The following is a 24872-nucleotide window of genomic DNA, read 5'->3' as shown; positions in this document are numbered from 1 at the left end:
GTTAGAACTAAGGTCTTGGGCCCATCATGCCTCCGAGTCAGAGTAACTAGGAGGGGACTACGTGGGACAAACGCTCAAGCTGATCTGAAGTTTGAAAGCACCTCAAATGAGAGACTGAGGAGAGGAGAGGGCTCTGAGGAGCCTAACAAGACTGATAACAAGCTAAGAAGAGGCTGGCAGAAGTCCTGCCCATGAGCTGTGGGAGTCTAGCCCAACAGAGAATCTGCAGGGAGAGAAGTCTCCTTCCACACAGCTGACCACAAAGTTGACTGCACTGGCAGCTGTCAAAGGCGAAACCAACGGCATCGCTATTGTTTCTATGCCTGTCCAGAAGACTGTCTGGGCCTGAACGCTCTGTGCTTAAAGGGAATCTGACTGCTCATAAATGACAGGACGTATTGTTGTAACACGAATGTCAGTAAGAATATAAAGCAGCAGCAGCTATCGTTAATGAATGGGCATGGAAGGCATTTTATATACACTAGGACATGCAAGGTTATATTATAATGCAGTAGGTATTTTACGTCTATTTTCCTGGATTCTTACAATACTACCATGAGGGCAGAAACTTTCTTTAGGTGTACTCTGGAAACACCCTTCTTTTGAGCCAAAATAAAATAATTTCTGGAGTTCAGGAAACAATGTTCAGGTTGCTTATTCAGAGGACTAGAAGAATGGGGTATTGGATTCCTAGCCAGGGAATGAATGCGCTCTGGCTCCCCGTGGGGGGAAGTTGGAATAAAGGGAGGGGAGCATTAGAGACGGGAGGCCCGTCCCTGAGCAGCACAGTGAGCATTTGCTGTGTCTGGCATGGCTCTCGCCACCAGCAATCCGCACCACTACCAGCAGGCCTGCACGGCAGGAAGGGTGGCCTCACCAGTCGGCGGGCGCCCCGGGGATCCCACTGCCTGGGGCTGGCACCAGCACGGCGTTCCTCTCTTCCGTCAGCCCTACCCACTGCTCCACGAGCCGAGCTTCCCGCTCCACGTCGTCCTCCGTCTTCTCTGCAGAACAGGGGGAGGGAGGTGAGTGCCAGGGAGAGAGAAAGTACAATTTCCAACTTTAGCTTCTTTTTTTCCCACTGTAGAATCTAAACTTAAACCAAAGACATTTTCATTCAGTGATAGCCAAAGTTGTTGTTTAAACCTTTGCTGTGTTGCACACAGATTGTTTTGAGGTTTTGAAGTTCACGGGTGAACACCCAGGTGAGCTGAAAGAGGCTGGGACGCAGCGCAGCCTAGGGCACTCTAGGCCAGGCACAGCAGAAAGAGCACTGGAACAGCACTGGAAGCCTCAAATGAAATGATGGATGATGTGGCACTGCCTTATAAAGCCACACACCACTTCATAAAGACAGAGGGGGGAAAACACCACGTACACCACTGGGTAACACCGACTTTCTTGACCTTTATGCTAATCATGAACGGGACTTTGAAACCCTCGCACCTGATCTTCAGTTCTGGGCTCCCTTGGTACAGTCAGAATGATCTGTTTACCAGCAGGCTTAGTGCATGTCAGGTCACGGTGTCTTCCGGAGGGAAATGTTTCCTATCTTCTACATGTAAAGGACTAACATTTGTGATGTGTCCTTTGGTGCAGAATCAAGCACAACCAGTGGCCGGTGAAGGCAGGAGGAGAGGGAGGAGTTGAAGAGCAGAGCTGTGCTGCCGAGTCCTGGGGCCTATTGCCTGCACGAGTAAACTGCACCTGTGGAGCTGGGTGGCAGCCAGCAGAGCTGTGAGGCTGATCCCGAAACAGCTGAATGCACAGGTACCAACAGTAGCTGGCGGCAACTAGTGTGGTTTTAGAGAGGACCCTTTTGCTGCTCTTAAGTCCTGCATCTCAGAGCCTGCAACACCTCCGATTGACTATGAATATTAATCACATTTGTGTTCATCAAAACAAAATTTAGTTTGACGTTTAGTGTCGTAGTTTTATGACATAACTTGGAGCTTTTATGAAAATGTATTATTATTATTTTAAATAAAAATCCCACAGTATTTATTGTCTTCTTTTAATAACGTAAGGATAATCAAAACAATATGAGCAAATGTTGTAGAACTACACTGCTAATGAAAGGACACCAAAAACAAACAAAACACATTGTATTACCTTCTCAATAATTTCTCACTTCATTGATATTTCCTAGCTGGAGACACTTTGTAGCAAAGTAGTATTTCCTCCTCATAGAGTGATCTCATCCAGTTTTCTTTGTTTTAGAATGAATCTCTTCTGCATCATCTAATATGAGTTTATTCGGTAGAGGGCAGGGATACTGCCCTCTATCTGCAAGTTCACTTGCTCACAGAGCCACACTAGAGTTTGAGATCTCTCGCAAGCATCTGAAGATGGGGCTGACGGACTGCACCGTCACCTCCTGCACTTTTGGCCCTGTCCATGGTGTGCCATGGTGGAATCTCACAAAGACCACATTGGATGCACAAGCTACCTTGGAAAGCAGCTTCCAGAATTCAATGTATTATTTTCAAATCCAGAGCCTTCTTAAATCAACAATGTACACTATGATTAACAAATGCCTACAACTCTTACAAGTTCAAAAAAAACTAAGATGCCACTGCAAACTTAAGGCAAGAAAACAACTCACCACCATGGCAAGAGTCTCATCTCACACACCTTTTTTATTGCTGACTTTTTTGATCTGCTCATCCAGGTATTCTCGTCGTTTAATGAGGGCATCTGACCACCGCTCTCTGACGCAGTTTAAGTCTTCTTCCTGACAGCAGAGAGGGAAAGTCTTTTTTATAGAGGGTCTCCACTGCTCTTTTTTAAATACAGATATTTAAATTGATTAGGAAACTTCCCATTAGAAGGGCCATTGAATATTGCTGTGTGATTAATATGCAAGAAAGCAAAGAGGCCTCAGTTAACATTGCATGCTGATCAAGGATGTCTGCATCCAGCAATCAGAGCCCCTGGATCTTCACAGGGATAATTATATGTAAAAGCAAGACAAGCTCAAACTATAACAACTGTTGGATGACGTGTGTGTGTGCATGCGTGTGTGTGTATGTGTGTGTGTATGTATTTAAATTGCAGCTATTCACCGAAAGGTTTGTGATTCTAGGCAGGACAGCATGAATAGAGATCAAATCACATAACAGCATGTGAAATGAGAAATGACAAGCACTTTGATAGTCCATCATTCAATGGCTGACAACTTGTGTTTTCTGGAATGCATATATAGATCAGCAGAGAACCCTTTGAACTTGCTGCAAAGATTTTAAGTCCAGCACGATCATGAAGCTAATCCCAAATCTCCATGCAAAACCCAACATGCAAGTCAGCCATGCTTTAAGAAATTCCAGAAGCAGGCTCTTGGCTTTACTCTGAACAATGGGGCAAGAAAACGAATAGCACCAGGACGTTAGTCAATGGCATTGCTGAGATCCCAGGGGTTCAGTAGATATTTCCCCTAACATTTGTTACTGCTTGCTTACTTTTTTAGTTAAAATTATGAAGAGGGAAAGAAAAATCATTCTGTTCTACTCCAAACACTCTGAATTGCCTAACCCTAGTCTAATCCTTCAGACATCACGTTAGAAATAGACACCAGAAGACCTCGGGGACTTCCCTACAATGTACCCCTATTTTACGTGTAGAAGGCACAGTGGACAAACATCCTTCTAAACTTGCAGGGAGAATCAGTACAAAGACTGGGACTTGAACCCAGAAGCCTTAAGCTTAATATGCTGCTCTGATCACAATTCTATCACTCCATGTCCCATGACACCGGGCCAGTCAGTACTGATTAGGAAAATTTCACATTTGCATGTATTAGGGCATTTCAGAAAGCTCATAGAAAATGGAATTAAAAGATATATTTATCTTGGCATAAATTTTTTTGGAAGCTATGCAATACAAGGAGATTTTCAAAAGGTTCAAAAAATGTGGACAAAATGTGTATTATAAAAAAAAACTACGTATGGATTTCACATTTATTTTTGCATAAAAATCTTTTTATTTTCCCATGAGCTTTTTGAAGTAGCCTCATATTTTTTCCTCTTCATTTCTAATGAAAGAAAGCTGAGATTTAAGTTCTATGTTACAGAGAACTAAGCTTGGCTTAGAAGAAAACTGGCTAAAAAAACAAAGCTATGTGCACATGAAAATAATACAAGACTCTTAGATGTAAGGAGCCAAGCAGTTTAGCATAGGAAAGACAAAAGAGTCCCTAAAGAGCATGGATGAATAACTGTGTAATTTTTAAGATCACCAGTTTTGGAGGCAGTGCTGTGTCATAGCGGGTAAAGCCGCTGACTGCAGCATCAGCATCCCATAGGGGCGCCAGTTCGAGTCCCAGCTGCTCCACTTCCGATCCAGCTCTCTGCTATGGCCTGGAAAAACTGTGGAAGACGGCCCAAGTCTTTGGGTCCCTGTACCCATGTGGGAGACCTGAAAGAAACTCCTGGCTCCTCTGGCCATTGCAGCCATTTGGTGAGTGAACCAGCGGATGGAAGACCTCTCTCTCTCTTTCTCTCTCTCTCTCTCTCTTCCTGCCTCTGCCTCTCTGTAACTCTGCCCTTCAAATAAATAAATAAATCTTTAAAAAAATCACCAGTTTAAGTGCAGAGGTATTGGTCTTGTGTAGCAAGGCTTTACAAGCTAGCAAGATGGCATAGCAAAAATGCAGTATCTTGGTACACATTTTGAACTGCAGAGAAATCTATAGGGATAGTATTGTACTCCTGATTAAATATAAAGCAAATCGAAAGCAAGTGAAACACTGCATGTTCTTGCTCTATGCTCCTCCTTCCAGCTCCCAGGCCTCCGCTTTGCAAATGCTGGCAATTAGCAGTAGCTGTGCCCCATGCCACAGGATTGACAGCAGCATCAATACCTGATAACTATCCATATCATCACCATCCTCATCATCTCTCTGGGAGGAAAAAATAAACACAAAGGACATGCATTTTGTTTTTCAAACAACACACAGGAAAAATCATTCTTTAAGCTTCACACGCACATCACAATGAACAGCTCACACAACATCAGCAAAGTAACACATTTCATTGACTCTCCAAAGGGTCTAATGGGTAGAATTCACTTATATATCATTTTAAGACCTTATTTTTTAAACAAAGAGAGCAGCCATTTAAAAACAACAAATGGCAAACCTATAAGGTATTTTAGAGATTCTCTTGCTCGATCTTTGTTTTAGTCATGACGCAAAACAAAGGCTGAGATGATTTAACCCAGAGATCACACAGATAGTGGCAGGTCAGGACTGGCAGCCAGGCCTTTGGCTCCTGGCCTCGGCAGTCTCTTCTGGCAGCACACCACTCCTGCAGATGAAATCATCACAGGGAACGCCTGGGGAGCCATGGCTATGAACATACAGGGTTCTGTACTGCAAGACTGCTGTCAAAGCATTAGGCACTATTCTGAGTAACGTGGATTTCTCAGTAGCCACTATTAACTCTACCAATCAGTTGAAAAAAATCCCAACTGCCCCAAACATATGGCAATATTTTATCATGGTTACATAAAGTAACAATCTTGGCAAAAATATTTTGAAAACAAAAGGGTTTTGACTGAGACAGTTTTCCTTAGAAACAGAACCTCAATAGAAGCCTTCGATTTAGATTTATCAGTAAATGTTTTTGACTCATAGAAAAGATATGAACCTTCTTTTTTAAGAACCGTGCTTTAAACATATAGCCAAGAAGTGGGCATTTGGCCTAGAAATTAAGACACCTGTGTCCCACATCAGAGTGCCTAAGTTCAAGTCCTGGCTCTAGCTCCTGACTCCAGACCCTGGGAGATCATGGTGATGGCTCGAGCAGTTGGGTTCCTGTCACTCATGTGAGGGACCTGGGTTGAATTTCCAGCTCCTGATTTTGGCTCTGGCCCAGCCCTGGCTGCTTCAGGCATGTGGGGAGTGAACCAGCACAAGGGAGCTCTGTCTATCTCTCTCTCTCTCCCTACCTTTCTGCCTCTCAAACCAATAAATTAAACACATAGTTAAAATTATTTTCATAACTACACTTCAAAGTATACCATGTTTTTAAGTTTGGTAACCATCATTGCAGTTATATGACTAACATTAATTGCAAGCCTAATCCCAAAATAATTGACCTTGAAGTAATTCTCTCTAGTAAAGTAAGAAAACAAATAGCTTTAACTTATTGTTAATGTTTAGACTAGGGAAGTGCTCCTAATAACTGAAAACTGGCCTGAGCTTCCATGGTATCAAACTGTTGTGAAATCAGCATACGCTATACTGGTTTCAGTCATTGTGTAAGAATCATTCCAAGGTACCACACGAGCAACAAAAAATGAAAGTAGAATATGTCAATTAAAAGTAAAAATACATATAAGAAAAAGGTCTGAGAAAACTTTCGGGGGTGTGAATACATCCCTCAGCTAGTCTACTGATAGTGGATACGTTAACCATCGTGTACGGTTCATGCTGTATGTTCATTCCCTCAACAAACTGCTTAAAATACAACGTTAGTAGACAAGATCTTGAGCACGGCAACAAAGGAAGAAAAGCCCTGAACATGGTACAGTTGAGTTTAATGCCTGTTTCTACGCGCTGCGAAGAGTGCAGCTCTGGGGAAAGGCCCCTACTTTAAAGTTCATATTTTGACAAAAATCGGTTTTAATTCAAGAGGTGGAGTTTTTTTTTTTTTAAGAAAACATAAATAATCAATTTTTGATGTTCATCAAACGAGAACATTTTGTCAGCTCAGAGTCCATCTTTTGTGGGCCACAGTTTGGGACACACAAACTCAATATTTATCTAACTTCAGAGGTTTATTAAGTTACAAAATTTTATGGTGCGAGAGGACCTCGGGAAATTATTAAGTCAACCTCACCATCTTGGAGATGAGAAAAATGGAACTCGAAGTTTGAATTTCCCAGGCAGGGTAACGATTTAGTGGAGTCGAGCTGGACACACTCAGGTCTCCAGACCAGTGCTCCATCTCCTCCCGGCTCTGCAGCCACCCTGGAACTGAGATAAGAATGCCCACAAACCAGTTCCCTGCTCCCAGGCTGCACACACAGGGAAGAGTCTGGAGGTGAAGTCGTCTCAGGCAGAGCAGACCTTGGCCCTGCACCTTCCTTCATACTGACTGTAGCACAGACTTTGAGAACTGGAGGTAATTTTGGCCTTAATGAGGGAAGGTAGAGCCTGACAAAGCTCTGCCTTCCTTAAAACCTAGTACTCATAGTCTGTGGGCTGATCTGCAGATTCTGGAACATTCTTTGCCCTAATGCCATGGACTCAAAGGGAAACTGAGAAGCTGAATCTCATACCCGACTCCAAGGCAGAACGAAGATGACGGGAGGGAGGCAGTGCCCTGTCACATACAGCAGTGACGGGGCCAAGTGGAACACGCTCACTCTCCCCCATGCCAGATTCGTATCAGGAGGGAAACTGGGGTCATGGTGAAGCACACACATTCTTCTAGGCCACTGGGGACAAGTTCTGAAGTGCTCTCACTGGTTATGTGAAGACCAATTCTTAGGGCTTTATTTTTTAAAATGAGAACATAAGATGTAGGCAATGAATTTTAATGGGCAAAACTGATCATGAGGACAGCTTTTAGTTTTAAAAAAAATAAGTAGTCAAGCTTTGAAATGAGTGGTTAATTATAACAGTGTAGGGAGGCAATTTTATGATGTAAATAAAAGGGGATCAGGCCAGAGAACAATGCCAAACATCCGACATCATATTTTGGACCAGATATTAACCTGCCTAGAGTGAATGACTGCCATAGCATTAATGTGTGTTTATAAATAAGAGTAGTACCCATCAACAGTAAGCAAATGGTATTTTAATCTTAAGAAAGGAAAAGGGCAATGGATGAAAAGTGTAAATTAGGAGAGGATATACTTCTTTGCTTAAGGCAAGCAAAGAGTCCTGTTACACACCCTAATAGGTTCCCATCAGGATCATGGGCTGCCTTTCTTCTGCGTTAACCAGTCTTCATTAAATATTATGTCAAATCTTTCCGTCTTACCTGGTAACTGTCCAGCCCCCTCTGGAGTTTGGTGGACCTGGCAGTTACGCAGCCGATGGACACCGACAGGATGGCTTCCACCATAAGAGGCAGTGTCCCCGAGTGCTGCACAGGCTTCACGGTGACTTGCACTCTACGGGAATGACCCTGCAGAGGCGGGGAGGGAGGGCAGAGAGGGTGCCCGTAATGGGAACGCGGAGGGATATGGGAGACAGGGAGGAAGAAAGGGAAGGCAAACAGGGAACGAAGGTACAATTAGAAGACTCCCAGGAACTGTGTGAAGAAAGGGCCAGGGAGGAAACAAGAAAGAAACCAAAACCAAACTTGGTACCTGTCGGAGTTGAAAGATGCCGCCTGTGTTGACATCCTTTGCCTGATGAAGTTCCACCGCCGCATACTCCCCTAACTCGTTCAGTTCTAAGATGGAGATCCACATCTCGATCCTGCGGGTCACTTCATTCCACCTGCAAAAGCACATCGCATGGGACAGCAGGGTCACCGACCAGGCGCAGTACATGGAGCAGTACCGAGCCCCCTTCACTGCACACTTGCTATGTGTTAGGGAGAGCGCCATGAATGCGTACAGACTGTTTCCTTGCTGAGCTCTCAAACAACTCTTTGGTGTTGGATCTTTTTATTTTGTGGAGGCATAATTTACATTCAGTGAAATCCCCATTGTAACCCAACCCCCACCACCACTCAGAAGATCTGCTCACCCCCTTCCCATTCAGTTCCCACACCCCAGTAGCATAGAGATCAGTTTTGCCTGTGCCAGATCTGCACATAAATGGAATTCTGCAGTCTGGGCGCTTTTGTGGTCTGGCTTCGTTCCCTCAGCATAATGTGACCGAGATACACGTACATGGACATCAACAGCTCCTTTTTTAGAAGGCTAACTACTAGTCTATCATTCGGATAATCCCACAATTTGTTTACTTGTTCACCCACTGGAGATCTCCTGGGTTGTTTGCAGTTTGGGTTTATTGTGAATCAAGCTTCCGTGAGCACCTGTATGCAGCTGTTAACAGACTTAGGTTTTCATTTTTCTCAGGTGAATGCCCAGGACCGGACAGTTGAGTCCCAGAAGAGGCAAATGATCAGCTTTACCAGAAACTGCCACTTTAGTGCCAGATTGTGACTTGCCTGTTCAATTCCAGACCAATGTCCTTTGATGAGCATTGGCTTTTAATTTGTTTTTCTCCTATGCTTTCTGGGGTCTGAGAACCAGTGACTCAGAACTGTGATGTGATCCTCCTGCTCTCTTCTTTTATACTTCTAGCTTTCAGTTTAAGGTTATGATCCTATCACCAACTGATTTTCAGTCTCTTGTTGGAACGACTTTTCTTTTCCCCTTGAATTTCTCTTGTGCCCAACAGTTTCTTTTAGCATTCTCATTTCATAAAGGAAGAAACGAGCTCTGGGATGAAGCGGCTTGGCCACGGTAACAGTGGCAAGTCCCAGGGTTTACAGCCTGTATTCCTAAGCCTTGTCCAGGTCCTCGTCTTGACCCTGTGTCTGAAGCTCAAGCCCAGTACACACCTATCATACAATGTCCTTGTCTTAGCGTGAAGAGAATCCACTTCCCAGATGGAGCTCCCATTCCCAGCGCACCGGTGGCCCCACACTTCAATCGCCAGGGCTCCATCTGAAATGAACTCCAGGAATTCCTCTGTTACGTTCACCACAAAGTCCTAGGAGAAACAGGAGGGAGAGAAGCACAAAAAGAACCGTGCATAAAAGAGGCTGTGAAGTTTCCTTTCCACTTTTGAATGGAATACACCTGTACTCTGGAGGCCACTAGGCTGATCTCAACCTTAACCCATCTCTTCAGTGTAGTAGACCATAAGAAAATTTAAAAAAAAAAAAAAAAAAAAAAAAACAACCCACCAGAGAATATGCACATCTGGATAGGAAACTATAAGGTAATTTAATTCAACATCTTTCTTCTACGAATGAGGAAACCCAAGAAAGCAACTTGTTCAAAGTCTTGCTGGTTGCCAGCTGTAGAGCTCAACCTGCATCCCCTTGCTCTGGCTCATTCTTAGACACACAGTGTCACTCTGGCTTCCTGCTGGCACAGAATAATGCAATAGGCACAGACTAATCACAGAATTAAACCTTCTATGATTATCTTCATGACTTTATGTTCTTGGTCTTAAGCTCTCCCACCCCAGCTCCTCATTCCAAAAACACAAAGCATTGACTGTGAGGAAGTAAGTGCTGAAGTGACTGGGCAGTGTGGCACATCACCTAGAACAATGAGTAGCCACGAAGCCAGGCCAGTCTTCCCAGGAGCCTCTCCGAGGGACTTCAGGTGGTGATATCTCTGTGACTCTTGATTTTTGGAAACAGCTGTGCTATATTGATTTAACTTTACACTTTCTATATTCTTATTTATTTTACTTAGAGACAGATTGAGAATTTTAGAAAAAGGAAAAACTTAGTGATCACTGGTATAATCTCTACATTTTAGAGATGAAAAACCTCCAAGGTCACAGAGTGAACCAAGGGGCCCCAGGCTAGTATTCATTAAAACAGTTGTTAAGCAGAATGCACTGAAGATTCAGATGTCAGCCTCCTAAATAAGTAGCTTTGTTGATCCAAAGAAATATGGGGAACATTTCAAAGAATATTTGAGAAAAAACAACGAAACAATTAATAAAGATTTTGAGGGGTGAGGTTTGGCACCGTGGTTAAGATGCCTCTTGGGATGCCTGCATCCCAAATCAGAGTGCATTGGTTTGAGCCCCGTTCCGCTTGTGATTTCAGCTGCTTGCTAATCATATCCTGGGATGTAGCAGTTGATAGCTCAAGTGCTTGGGTCTCTGTCATCCATGGAGTAGACCTGGATGGAGTTCTCCAGCTCCTGGCTTCACTTTGGCCAAGCCCTGTTCTAGTGGGCACCTGGGGCGTGAATCAGGGGATGGAAAGTCTGTCTCTGCCTACTTTGCAAATAAATAAAAATAAAAACAAATATCTCAGAAAGTATTTTGAGAGGGGCCAGAGCTGTGGCACAGAAAGTTAAGCCTCCACCAGCAGTGCTTGAGTCTCCAGTGCTCCATTTCCAATCCAGCTCTCTGCTAATGCACCTGCGAAAGCAGTGGAACCAGGCCCAAGTCCATGGGCCCCTGCACCCACATGGAAGACCTGGAAGAAACTCCTGAATTCTGGCTTCAGATCGGTCCAGCTCTGGCCATTGCAGCCATTTGGGTGGAAGATCCCTCTCTCTCTCTCTCCGTCTTTCCCTCTCTCAGTAACTGTGCCTTTAAAGTAAATAAATCTTTTTTTTTTTTTTTTAAGATTTATTTTATTTATTTGAAAGAGTTACAGAGAGAGAGACAGAGAGATAGGTCTTCCATGCACTGGTTCACTCCCCAGATGGCCGCAACGGCTTAAGCTGTGCCGATACAAAGCCAGGAGCCAGGAGCTTCTTCCGGGTCTCCTACATGGGTGCAGGGGCCCAAGGACTTGGGCCATCTTCTACTGCAATCCCAGGCCATAGCAGAGAGCTGGATCAGAAGAGGAACAGTTGGGACTAGAACTGGCACCCATATGGGATGCCGGTGCTTCAGGCCAGGGCTTTAACCCGCTGTGCCACAGCACTGCCCCCTAAATAAATAAATCTCTAAAAAATACAAAAAAATAAACTATTTTGAGAAACAGAACTAAGTGAATACAGATAATGAAATATCAGCGATTTGTTTTCAGAAGAAGAAAGACTTGACAGTCTTTAGAGGTGGTGATATGAATTTGTTTTCTAAGTGTAGAAACGGAAAACAGGCACAATTTGCAAAAGAAAGGGTCATGAATACCTATTAAGAATTGACCTGGGGATCCAAAAGACTCCAATGACAACTGGAACTCATAAAAGAGTTTGGTAAAGTGGCAGGATATAAAATTAATGTACAAAAACCAATAGGAACGTCTAAGATCAATCCCATTTATAATAGCTATAAAAAAAATTAAATACCTTGGAATAAATTTAACCAAGGATGTCAAAGATCTCTATAATGAGAATTTTTGTAATTATAAGTAGAATGTTTTGTACATTAAAGAATGAAATAGAAAACGACATTAAAAAATGGAAAAAATCTTCAATGTTCATGGATTGGAAGAATTAGTCTCATCAAAATGTCTAATACCAAAAGCTATTTACAGATTCAATGCGACCCCAGTCAAACTACCAATGAAATTCTTCGCAGGTCTAGAAAAAATGATGCTAAAATTCATACGGAAACACAAGAGACCCTGAATAGCTAAAACAATTTTATACAACAAAAAGCAGAAGGCATCACAATATCAGATTTCAGGACATACTATAGGACAATTATAATCAAAACAGCCCGGTACTGGCACACACACAAAAAAGACGTTTAGACCAATGGAACAGAACAGAAACTCCATAAACCAATCCACACATCTACAACCAACTTATCTTTACAAAGGAGCTAAAATCAACCCCTGGAGCAAGGACAGTCTCTTCACAAATGGTGCTGGGAAAACTGGATCTCTGCATGTGTAAGTATGAAACTATACCTGATACCTTATACAAAAATCCACTCAAAATGGATCAAAGTCCTAAATCTATAAGCCAATACCTCCAAATTACTAGAGAACATGGCGGAAACTCCACAAGACATTGGCATAGGCAAAGACTTCTTGGAAAAGACTTCAGAAGCACAGGCAAGCAAAGCCAAAACTGACAAATGGGATTACATCAAGTTAAGCTTCTGCAATGCAAAAGCAAAGTGAAGAGGCAACCAACAGAATGAGAGAAAATATTTGCAAACTATGCAACTGATAAAGGGTTAATATCTAGAATCTATGATGAGCTCAATAAATTCAACAATAACAAAATAAACAATCCAGTTAAGAAATGGGCAAAGGACTTTAACAGGCATTTTTTAAGAGAGGAAATTCAAATGGCCAACAGACACATGAAATAATGTTCAGGATCACTAGCCTTCAGGTAAATGCAAATCAAAACCACAATGAGGTTTCACTTCACCCCAGTTAGGATCACTCTCATACAGAAATCAACAAACAACAAATGCTGGTGAGGATGTGGGGAAAAATGTACCCTAATCCACTGCTGGTGGGAATGTAGACTGGTTCAGCCACTGTGGCAGACAGTATGGAGATACCTCAGAAATCTGAATATAGACCCAGCCATCCCTCTCCTGGGAATTTACCAAACCAAATGAAATCAGCATATGAAAGAGTTATCTGTAACCACATGTTCCTTGCGGCTCATTTCATAATAGCTAAGATGGAATCAACCCAGATGTCCATCAACTGAAGAAATTATGGCATATATCCATTACAGAGTACTACTTAGCTGTAAAATACTTACTGTAAAAACAAAAAATGAAATCCTGTGTGTTTTTTTTTTTTAAAGATTTATTTATTTGAAAGAGTTTCATAGAGAGAGAAGGTGAAGGCAGAGAGAGAGAGGAGTCTTCCATTCACTGGTTCACACCCTAATTGGATGCCAACGGCCGCAATCTGAATCTGTGTGTGAAACGCACACATCTGAAGCCAGGAGCCAGGAGCTTCCTCTGGGTCTTCCCATGTGGGTGCAGGGGCCTGAGGACTTGGGCCATCTTCTACTGCTTTCCCAGGCCATAGCAGAGAGCTGGATCAGAAGTGGAGCATCCAGGACTCGAACCAGCACCCATATGGGATGCGGCACTGCAGGCATCAGCTTTACCCCCTACACCATAGTGCCAGCCCCTGAAATCCTGTCTTTTGGAACAAAATGGATGCAACCGGAAACCATTATTCTTAGCCAGTCCCCAAAAGACAGATATCATGTTTTCCCTGACAGGGAAAACTAACTAACTAACTAACTAACAGGGTATCTAAAATGCAACATATTGGAGTAAAATGGACATTTTGAGATTCGATGATTATTTATGGCCCTTTTCTCTTCTGTTGAGGAAAAGTGTTTTTTCCTTCATACTGTTTGTTGAACTCTTTTGCTTAGTGTAGGGCTAACCTTACGACAATTAAGTAAACTTAAAGCAGATCTTTGTAAAAATTGAGAGTGGGAATGGGAGAGGGAGAAGGAAGAAGGGCTGGGGCATGGGTGGAAAGGTGTGAAGTATTACTATGTTCCTAAATCTGTGCATACAAAATAAATTAAGCTTGTATAATTTAAATAAAATTGTACTGGGAAAAACAAAATTACAGAGGACACAGTCTTTCAGAGGTGACTTTTTGATTGTCCCCTGTTAAAATCAGGAAGGCAAGATGATGCCTCATGGTAGGTTCATCCAAATTTATCTTTACCATTTTATATTTTCTTTAAAAAGAATGCTATGGGGGCTGGTGCTGTGGTGTACCAGGTAAAGTTGCCTCCTGCAGTGCTAGCATCCCATATGGGCACAAGTTTGGGTCCTGGCTGCTCTACTTCCAATCCAGCTCCCTGCTGATGTGCCTGGGAAAGCAGTGGAAGATGGTCCAAGTCCTTGGGCCCCTGCACCCACTTGGGAGACTCAGAAGAAGCTCCTGGCTCCTGGTTCCAGCTCCAACTGTTGTGGCCATTTGGGGAGTGAACCAGCCTATGAAAGATTTTGTCTCTGCCTTTCAAATAAATAAATAAATCTTAAAAAAAAAAAAAAAAGAAGAATGCTATGCTACTTTTAAAAGAACAAAAAATATCTACAGCAACCGACATGTTAAGATGCCACAATTCTGTAATATATATAACTTGATCTCATTTTTGTGAAATGTTTTTAAGAAGTTATGTGTATGTAACATAAAAGTGTGTCTGTATACCTTTTGTGTATGTGTACATATTTATCATATCCATTCAGAAACTGTAGGACAGAGAAAATATCTTTTTAAAATACGTAGCAAACTGGGGCCAGCACTGTGGTGCAGTAGGTTAAGCTCTGCCTGCGGCACCAGCATTCCGTATGGGTATTGTTCAACTTCCAGCTGCTCCTCTTTCGATTCAGCTCTTTGCTTTTTACCTGGGAAGGCAGTGGAAGATGGCCCAGTTGCTTGGACCCCTGTACCCATATAGGAGACCCAGAAGAAGCTCCTGGCTCTTGGCTTTGGATGGGCCCAGCTCTGGCCATTGTGGCACTTGGGGGAAGTAAACCAGCAGACGGAAGACCCTTCTCTCTGTCTTCTCCTCTGTCTATAACTCTGCCTCTCAAATAAATACAAATAAAAATCTTTTTAAAAAAAAGAATTTGAAAATCAAACTGAATAATTATGCATTTACTCATAAAAATAAATAGTAAACTGTCATTGGTGGTTACACCTCCGGGGAGTAAGCATTCAGATTTTATTTTAAACATTTCTAAATTATTTGATTTTTTAATGATGTACATTTTGAGGTTACAAAGTTCAGGAAAATAGTACATTTAACAAAAAGTCTTATGGAGAAAATGCCTAAGTTAAAAATAGCATTTTTTAAAAAAATTTATTTGCGAGGCAGAGACAGAGAGAAAGATCACCCTCCGCTCGTTCACTCCCCAATGCCTGTAATAGCTGGTAGAGGTACTGAGGTTGGGGTCAGGGGTACAATCCAGGTCTCCCACCTGAGTGGCAGAAACCCAACTACCTGAACCATTGGCACTGCCTTCCAGGCTCTACATTGGCAGTAAGCTGGAGTCGGAGCTGGGAACTGAACCCAGGTACTCTGATGTGGGTGGTGAGTGTCTTAAGCACTAGGCCAAAAGCATGTTCCACAAGCAGATTTGTAGACTCTGCCTGATCCTCTGCCCCCATGTGGCTCACTCTGCAATGGAGTTCATACCTTGCAGTGAGAGAAGGTCACCGTGTACTGGGCATCCTTGGACTGTGGTGAAGGCACGTCTGGGTCCACCACTGGGGCGGCCACTGTAGGCTCACACTGGTCCCAGAACGTGTATTGACAGAAGACAAAATTCGACAGGCTTAAGGGCAGCCCAGTTGCCTCTTTAATTTTCACCTGAAGAGACAAAAAAGAAAAAATTGCAATTATAATGCCCATAAAGGAAACATTAAACTACACATTATTTTCTAATTTCAGTTATATCCAATTTAAGAATAGGTGAGAAAGTAAATTAATAAATCAGTCATCTATTTGATTTCTGAAAATATTTGACACCATTTCGTTAAGGGGTTTTTCATCACGAAATCTGTGCCATACTTCTGTAACTACACTGTATAAACTTGGCCGCAAACGCACACCTCCCTATGAGATCGTCCTAATGAATGAATTTCTGATGCAGATGCAGTCTTTACCAGAAAACATAATTCACTAAGCAACATATGTTCCTTGCATGCCAAATACATAAAGACTTTGGAAACTTCACACACCCATCATCAGTGGGAAAAATGTCTACCACCGTATCTGTTGTCAGGAAATTTAAGTTTTACTCTATGGGTGAAAAGCACTCACAAGATGTTTTATAAAATTGTTTTGCACCAAAAGGTGACTCCTAGGCGCCCCGTCAGGAGCATCCTCTCACCCGACACGTCAGTTTCTTGACGCGATGGATGATCTCCCCACTGCTGTCCACGACTTCAAGGCTCCCACTCTCACTGGAGTTCTCTGAAGAGTCGTCCTCCACCACACGCTCCGGGACAGCTCCAGTAACACGCATTACTTCCACGTGGAGGCGTCCTGCTACCTGGGGCAAGGAACCAGAGCGCCATGGAGCTAAAAGGCATCCCCAGGCCACACCAACCCAACACCGACACCGAAGTGCACTATTCCGGTGAGCAGCTCTCTGCTTGGCCATCTCCAGCAACGAGAAACCACCACTCTCATTGCCCCTCTGATTGTCCTGCCAGAATCTGCCTCCCTACAACTTGCCTTCTGGGACCATCCTCAGTCTTATCCTGAGTCTCCCTACTTGTCTTCTTGTCCAATGTCATCAGCTAATTTCTCTCAAGTCATTGGCATTAATGTCAACTGCTATGTGTATGTTGAGTCTGAGCTATGAGCTACTATTTAAAATGCCCACCTTAAACCCAGGAAAAGCTTGGAGGCAGCTTTTGTTTTCCACCTGGAATCATCTAGCGTTCATGTCTGTCCACATACTCATTCATTCATTCAGTGGTCAAATGTTCATTACCTTACTCGTTTGCTTAAATGCCTAGCCTCACCAGAATACTGAGATAAAGACCTGTTCTCGGCTGGCACAGAACTCAGTCAAGAGGGAAGAAAGAGAAGTCAAAATCTAGCACAACTATATAAGCGAGTTGCTGTAACACAGACCCGTGCAGGTTGTCATGGGAGTAAATTCACCATAATTGTGCCCAGCTCTGTGGCCATGATGGTGGTCATACACAGCTGTTCTCTTGAGAGGAGGGAATGGGTGTATGGGTCTGAGTGGGGCTGGGAGCAGGCTGAATGAAGTAGGAGCTTGTGGGGTGGGGACCTGAACCTCTTCCAGGAAGAACAGCATAAACAAAGTCATGCAGCTATGAAGAAACCATTTGTTTGTTTGTTTGTTTGTTTCATAAGAGTTACAGAGAGAGAGAGATGGAGAGACAGAGAGATCTCCCATCCATTCCTTTACTCCCCAGATGGCTGCAAAGGCCAGCACTGCACCAGCTTGAAGCCAGGAGGCAGGAGCTTCATCCAGGTCTCCCACGTGGGCGTAGGGGCCCCAGAAACTTGAGCCATCCTCCTTTGCTTTTCCCAAGCCCATTAGCAGGGAGCTGGATTGGAAATAGTTCAAGTGTGTATGTTACTGAAGAAAGGATGTTGCTAAATTGAAATATAAACATTGGTTGACAAAATGGGTAAAATTAAAAAAAAAGTTTTGAACTTGAACATTTCCTGAAATGTCTTAGACCCATAGGTCAATATACCTCATAACTGAAATGTGAGTTTAAAGGAAATGTGTGTGTGTGTGTAACAATGAGTTTTTAAAATTTTTTTCTTTGAATATTTGGGTTGCCAAGTAATTCTTCCAAGTTGTATCTTGAAACTACTTTGGGGCAAGTAAGGAATATATCACAAAGGTCTGAGATGACCTTTAAAAAGAGAAATGAACACAGTACACAGAGCTAAATCTGGTTTCCAAAGCATTTCCAGTTTGATCAAAACAACAACAAAAACTTGAAAGGCAAACATAAAACAAGCTATAATAATCTTTTATGACCATGAATTAATTCTGATAATTTCTACTAACACCATTGATTAGTAGAGAAAAAAGAATGAAAACTCAGCTGCCCTAGTTTCTAGATCTACCTTAAGAAATAGCTCAAATGAAAAAAATACAGCCCCCACCCCTGGAGCGCTGTCACGGTCTGGGAGCGGCCTGTTCTCACCTCCCCCTGCTGGCTGATGATAGGGACTGCATACTGAAGCTTCACATCGCAGAAGAGGCACTCGAGGAACACGTTGGCCACCCCGATTAGGTTGTGATTCTCCTGGGCTTCGTAGAAAGGGTCGCCTCGTTTCCCGTAGAGTCTCTTTGCCTGATTGGTAAGGACAGGCAAGTAGGAAACAAAACATTAATTTAAATCAGATTATTTAGCATTAGCATTATTCAAATCAGTTTTTAAGGAAGTGTTTATCTAAACACACAAGAAACTTGGCACATGTCACATGAGTAACACAAAATCCACACATGGGAGGCGCCTGTGTGGTGGGGAACTAAGTGACACCTGTCTGTCATCCCGTCAAGTCCTGCCTGCAGGCTGTCCCTCCTCATTTCCCGTGCTTCCCTCATCTCCTCTGTCGACTTTAGCTTCTGTTCTTGACATCTGAAAAATGGATTACGCACACTAAGATTACTCTCAGTGAGGCACCAGCTGCGATCAGCGCTTGGGGCATGGTAACATAAGCTGATGAATACAAAATCCACGCTTGGCATCAGCCAAGCCGATTCTTCACATTGACAAAGCAGCACCCATTCACTTCATTCTACTTAAGATGGAGTAAGGATGGAGCCAAGTAAGAATCTGCTGCACGTTCTCTTCACTTGGTTTCCATCTGTGTGGGGATTGCTTGCTATGTTACTCATACAACTTGGCAAGCCTTCCAACATTGCCTTCCCTTTATTTCCCTAAGTGCCCAAAGCCTCACGGCCATGAGTGTGAATGTGTGTGTGTGTGTGCGTGTTCTCTGCTTTTTAACATAACCAGAACTCCTTTTATATGTTGCCTTTTTACCTCAGGAACTTTTTCCTTCCATTCTTGATACAGATCTCTCATGTCAATCAGTTTATTCTCCAGCTTTTCGATGGTCCAGATTTGGGTGCTCTTTCCTTTCCTCCTCACTTGGATGGCTGGCTCGCTCACGATGGCACCTCTCTGCACAGCGAGGAAAAACAGCCACAGTGAGCACTGGCGTCACGCCTCCTCCCTCTTTGTAAAGGGTTTATGGAGCTATTATAGATGATATCCAGAAAACAGTCTGGCCCTGGGACAAGCTGCTACATCAACCAGCACCAAAGCTAGAAAGCAGTTAGAAAATTGCCTAGGATTCCTTTTTTTGACGGTTAAAGCAATAAATATATTTAAGTAGTAAGTCTGCAAAATACCTAAATGTATACAAAGAAGATAAAATTCTACCACCTAGAGAGTAATTTACTTTACTTTTTATCTCATGTATATTCATGTATACACTTTTTGTTTCCATGAGGACCAAACAAAAATCTAAGTTCATATCACAATTATCTTTTTTTATTTCGATATTGTGATCATTTCTTGGAGTCTTCAAAAATTCTTCATAAACATTATTTTTAGTGGGAATATAGCAATCCATCATACGGATTTGCCACACGTTTGATGAGTTATTCTATTGTTCAATATCATGGTTGCTTCAAATTTTTCTGATAATAAAGGCTATTACAATAAATATCCCAGTAGGTAAAGGACATGCCTCTTTATGCTCATTTCTAGGACTTTGCTCTGAGAGTAAATTTCTCAAAGAGGACCTACTTGGTCAAAAGACTAAACCCAAGGCCAGCATTTGGCGGTAATTAGCTCGTCAGTTGGGATGCCTGTATCTTACATCAGAGATCTCTGCTTCTGATCCAGTTTCCCGCTAATGTGCACCCTGGGAGACAGCTGATTACGGCTCAAGCATTGAGTGCCTGTTGCCCTTGTGGAGACCCAGCTGGAGTTCCTGGCTCCTGATTTTAGCTTGGCCCAGCCCTGGCTGCTTGGCAGCATTTGAGGAGTGAACCAGTAGATGGAAGATCTCTTTATCTATCTCTGTCTGCCTTTCAAATAAAATGAAACAAACAAACAAAAAGATTAAACCCAGGGGTGGGTATTTAGCTTAGTGTTTATAATTTTTTTTTTTTTTGACAGGCAGAGTTAGACAGTGAGAGAGAGAGAGAGACAGAGAGAAAGCTCTTCCCTCCGTTGGTTCACCCCCTAAATGGCTGCTATGGCCGGTGCGCAGCACTGATCCGAAGCCAGGAGCCAGGCGCTTCCTCCCGGTCTCCCATGCAGGTGCAGGGCCCAAACACTTGGGCCATCCTCCACTGCCTTCCCGGGCCACAGCAGAGAGCTGGACTGGAAGAGGGGCAACCGGGACACGACCGGCGCCCCAACAGGAAGCCGCGCGCTGGCCTATAAAATTTTTTTTTAAAAGATTTATTTCATTTATTTGAAAGGCAGAGTGACAGAGAGTAAGTGAGCGAGGTTTTATCCATTGGTTTACTCCCCAAATGACTGTGATGGTCAGGACTGGGCCAGGTTGAAGCTAGAAGCCAGGAGCTCCAGCTGGGTCTCCCACATGGTTGTCAGGGGTCCAAGTACTTGGGCCATCTTCCACAGCATTCTCAGGCACATTAGCAGAGAGCTGGATCAGCAGCAGAGCAGCCAGGAGTAGAACCAGTGCTCCGACATGGGATCTGGTGATGCTGGAGGCAGCTTAACCTGATGCAGCACAGTACCTAACAATGGTTAGGATGCCTGTGTCCCACACTGGATGAAATACCTGGTCAGCTCACAGCTCTGGCTCCTGACTGCAGCTTTCTGCTAATGTATGGCCTGGGAGACAGCAACAATGACTCAAGTAATTGGGTCTCTGCCACCTATGTGGGAGACCTGGACTGCATCCCTGGATACTGGCCTTAGCCCCAGCCCAGCCCTGGCCATTGCAGACTTTTGGGGGAGTGAACCAGAAAACAGGGGCTGTTCTGCATGTTTGTCTCCTCCCAAAAATAAGTGGGAAAAAAAAAAAGATGACTGACCAATAAGTTGCTCCCTGATTCACCTTTTTCTCGCTTGTTGGAAGAAAAAATGAATGGATAAAATAAATTTTCTTTGGAGTTTCTCACTATAGCAAAAATTCTCCAAGTTGAAATGATAGGAAACTTCCAAATGGCCTCAGAGTCTTCTGTGTATGTAAACACAGGAATCATAAACATCTTTGGATCTTATGGAATTCACTCCTATTAAGGTACTCTGACAACATACACATATTCCCCATTTCAGAAGGGGGCATTTATGTGCAAGACAAAGCAGGCAGGGCTACTTATATACAAGGGAGTCTTCAAACAGCTCATGGAAAATTTATATAAAAAACTATGCATAGGCCGGCGCCGCGGCTCACTAGGCTAATCCTCCGCCTTGTGGCGCCGGCACACCGGGTTCTAGTCCCAGTCGGGGCACCGATCCTGTCCCGGTTACCCCTCTTCCAGGCCAGCTCTCTGCTGTGGCCAGGGAGTGCAGTGGAGGATGGCCCAAGTGCTTGGGCCCTGCACCCCATGGGAGACCAGGATAAGCACCTGGCTCCTGGCTTCGGATCAGCGCGGTGTGCTGGCCGCAGCGTGCCTACCACGGCGGCCATTGGAGGGTGAACCAACGGCAAAAGAAAGACCTTTCTCTCTGTCTCTCTCTCATTGTCCACTCTGCCTGTCAAAATAAAAAAAAAAAAAAACCAAAAAAAAAAAAAACCAAAAAACTATGCATAGATTTCAACACTGCATTACATCCAAATAAATTTACCTTTCAATTCCATTTTTCCACAACTTTTTAAAGTATCCTTCTATATTTCTTGTTTCATTGTTTTAAAGCATTGAAATTAGCAAGTCTTTCAGTTACCAAGAGCCTGTATATTCTGCCTGTCATATGTCTAAGGGCATCATTTAAATGGCATTACCCAAGGAAGTCTTAAAAAGAGTTGTGCTAGTTCATATTGGGATCACTTCCAGGATGCATTATAGTATGTGCCATTGTACCTCTTTTATTTTTCTTTTTATGATCTATTTATTTGAAGTGAGGGAGAGATGAGGGAGAGATAGAGACAGAGACAGAAAGAAAGAGAGATTTTCCATTTGCTGGTTTACTACCCAAATGGCTGCAACAGCCAGAGCTGGGGCTGGGCCAGGCCAAAGCCAGGAGCCTGCAAGTCTATCTGGGTCTCCCATGTGGGTGGCAGGGGCACAAGTATTTGGGCCATCTTCTGCTGCTTTCTCAAGAACTTAGCAGGCAGCTGGATCAGAAGCAGAGCAGCCAGGAGTTGAATGGGTGCTCAGAGTTGGGATGCTGGCATCCCAGTCATCAGCTTAGTCTGCTGTGCCACAACACCACTGAGGACACTCTTACCTTTCTGTTGGCACTGAGGTTTGCAGCAGGGATCTGAAGAGTCACTTGGTAATCAGTGAGTTTGCTCATTTCCTCAGCTAAGAAATTCGCCTCCCTCACTAAGGTATTAGCTTTGACCAGCTGCTCTCGCAGTTTAGCCAGGCTCTGCCGGAAGAGTTCGTCCCTGGGGTGGCGTGGAAAAGGAACAAGAACAGCTAAAAGAAAACTGCAATCCTGTTGCTAAATGAGCAGTCTCACAGAAAACTCCCATCAGGCCATATTTTTCATCCTATTTTAGCAGGTCACCTCTGATCCTTCCCCTTTGCCTACAGATTGGCTACCTGCTGTGAACCATGACTGGAGAGTGAATTGTGAAACCAGGTCTTACATACACAGCACTGGAAAACGACCAAACTTTGACATGAGGATGCACAAAAACAATTCAGAGACCCTCCAGGTAAAAGTAATGACCATGGCCTTTGTGCACTGCAGAATGGCGGGTGATGGGATTGGCAGGTGACAGAGACCTGGAGTTAGGGGAGGAAAGTGAACGACGTGATTTCCTCCTTTGTTAAGAGCCATGCACGGTAAGGGACCTCTGCAGCAGCAGGAATTCTTTTTGTTCAACTCCACACAATAGCATTTGTTGACAAAAAGCTCCAACACCTGACTTGGTCTAAGTCCTATTATCCAAGTCCTCTGCCTCCACAGCATTTGTCATGGCTATAACTTGGCATTTATTTGTATTACTATTGAACCAATGTCTCTCTCTCCCCTGCTGGGACCACTTTCTTTTTACTTGTCAAGTATACTTGGCTCTAGGTCAAGTGCATGGCTCATTGTAGAGTACTGAAAAAAATACTATGTGAAAGATAAAACACCTCTGGATTTCACACTTGGACCTGCAACAGCTCTGTGCCTCAAGGTATAATTTCATTATTCTACTATGCGTGCACTCCCAGCCCTGATGTCACAGGAAAATGATGAGTTCACAGCTCCCAAGCCTCTACTCCTTTCTCATCACCTTAGAAACAACACAGGCAGCACATGGAGAGCATGTAAGATAAGGACAATGGTCTTCCCAGCACCTGGACTGGATTCATCCAGTCTTCTCTTTTATCTTTTCTACAATTTTCCTTGGCTCCACCCAAACCTTGTTGTCTCTTTCCTTTGAATGAGCTCCTAACTCCCTCCCTTTCTCCTTTTTCATCACCTCTGGTTCACATCCCTTATACCCTCACAGTGCCTGGGCTTTCTGCCTCCAACACAGGAAATGCTTATGTGCAGGCCTTCACTTCCTGTAGAAGTCGCCTTCCCCAGGCCACTTTTTGGTACAAAGTTTCACAGGGGCTCTCTCCCATGGGATAAATCCCATTCAAGTCTGCCTATCTAGTAGTTTTGGACTAATTCTCCCTACTCCCATAGAAACCACCTCCTAGGCTGAACACAGCAGTCCTCTCGCTGCCCTCCAATGGTCTTCCCTTCTCCAGTGCTTCCTACCTGTTCATGCTGATCGCCCATCCACAGTTCCCTCCAGCTCTTCACTGCCTAGTCAGAAGGCGCCTTTCAAGCTCACCTGAAATCCTTCCTCTTCCAAAAACAATTCCGTAGGAAGACTCAATTCTACTGAGGTCCCATTCTGAACAACCATGGCACTTACTGTGCACTTTGCTTTCTTGGCAATGACACACTTGCTTACCACGTCACCAAATTCACCCAATCCATACATACACACAGTAATGACTGAATACCGCATTTGTGAGGACATGGTTCTAGCCACAAGGGATACTGCAGTGAATCAAACAGAGTCCCTGCCCTGGGGAACTTATTTTCCATGCGGAGGAGTTAGATGACAAATAAACATAACATCACAACACTTCCTATTGTTGAATAAAAGTATAATTTACCATTATGATTTAATTTCTATCTCACTCTCATTTCCACTGTATGGAGAGAATAAACCACACCTGTGCTTCCTTTGTAATTCTCACTAGCTCTTAAATACACTTTGACTCTCAATTTTTCCCTGTTTATGTCACTATTAGACCTCCATTATTTCAGAACTCATTGACATTTACTGACACTGAGTTCCAGCTTCTTACAGAACCACATATAATTAGTGAATCTTAATTTCAGCCAGTTGAAAATCTGGGTACATCAATGTTGTGACCATACTTGTCTCTTTGAGTGACATGCCCCAAATACCTTCTTCTCAATTCTTTTTGAATAATTTAAACTTCAAAGATAATCAGTCTAGAACTACAGGAAGTGAAAAATATTTTTTAGACATTTCACTGAATTGAAAACAACCCACTTTCACTTTTGTCTTTTATATTCTTTGGTAACTAGATCCTTCCTAGTGCAGTGGGTAAAATATACCAACTA

General features: G+C 43.4%; 1 protein-coding gene across 1 annotated transcript in view; it reads right to left on the bottom strand.

Annotated features, from left to right (window-relative positions):
• The window catches only part of KIF13A (kinesin family member 13A), a 245046-nt gene that overhangs the window by 26503 nt on the left and 193671 nt on the right, over positions 1 to 24872 (bottom strand). Inside the window, 11 exon segments of the mRNA XM_062185408.1 lie at positions 878 to 1004; positions 2635 to 2734; positions 4859 to 4897; positions 7989 to 8135; positions 8320 to 8452; positions 9528 to 9679; positions 15760 to 15933; positions 16457 to 16618; positions 18270 to 18419; positions 19116 to 19256; positions 22509 to 22671. Coding sequence (XP_062041392.1) covers positions 878 to 1004; positions 2635 to 2734; positions 4859 to 4897; positions 7989 to 8135; positions 8320 to 8452; positions 9528 to 9679; positions 15760 to 15933; positions 16457 to 16618; positions 18270 to 18419; positions 19116 to 19256; positions 22509 to 22671 — 1488 coding nt within the window.

This window comes from Lepus europaeus, chromosome 3 (genome assembly GCF_033115175.1).
Source record: "Lepus europaeus isolate LE1 chromosome 3, mLepTim1.pri, whole genome shotgun sequence".
Taxonomy (NCBI): domain Eukaryota; kingdom Metazoa; phylum Chordata; class Mammalia; order Lagomorpha; family Leporidae; genus Lepus; species Lepus europaeus.
This window is presented reverse-complemented; position numbering and strand designations above follow the sequence as displayed.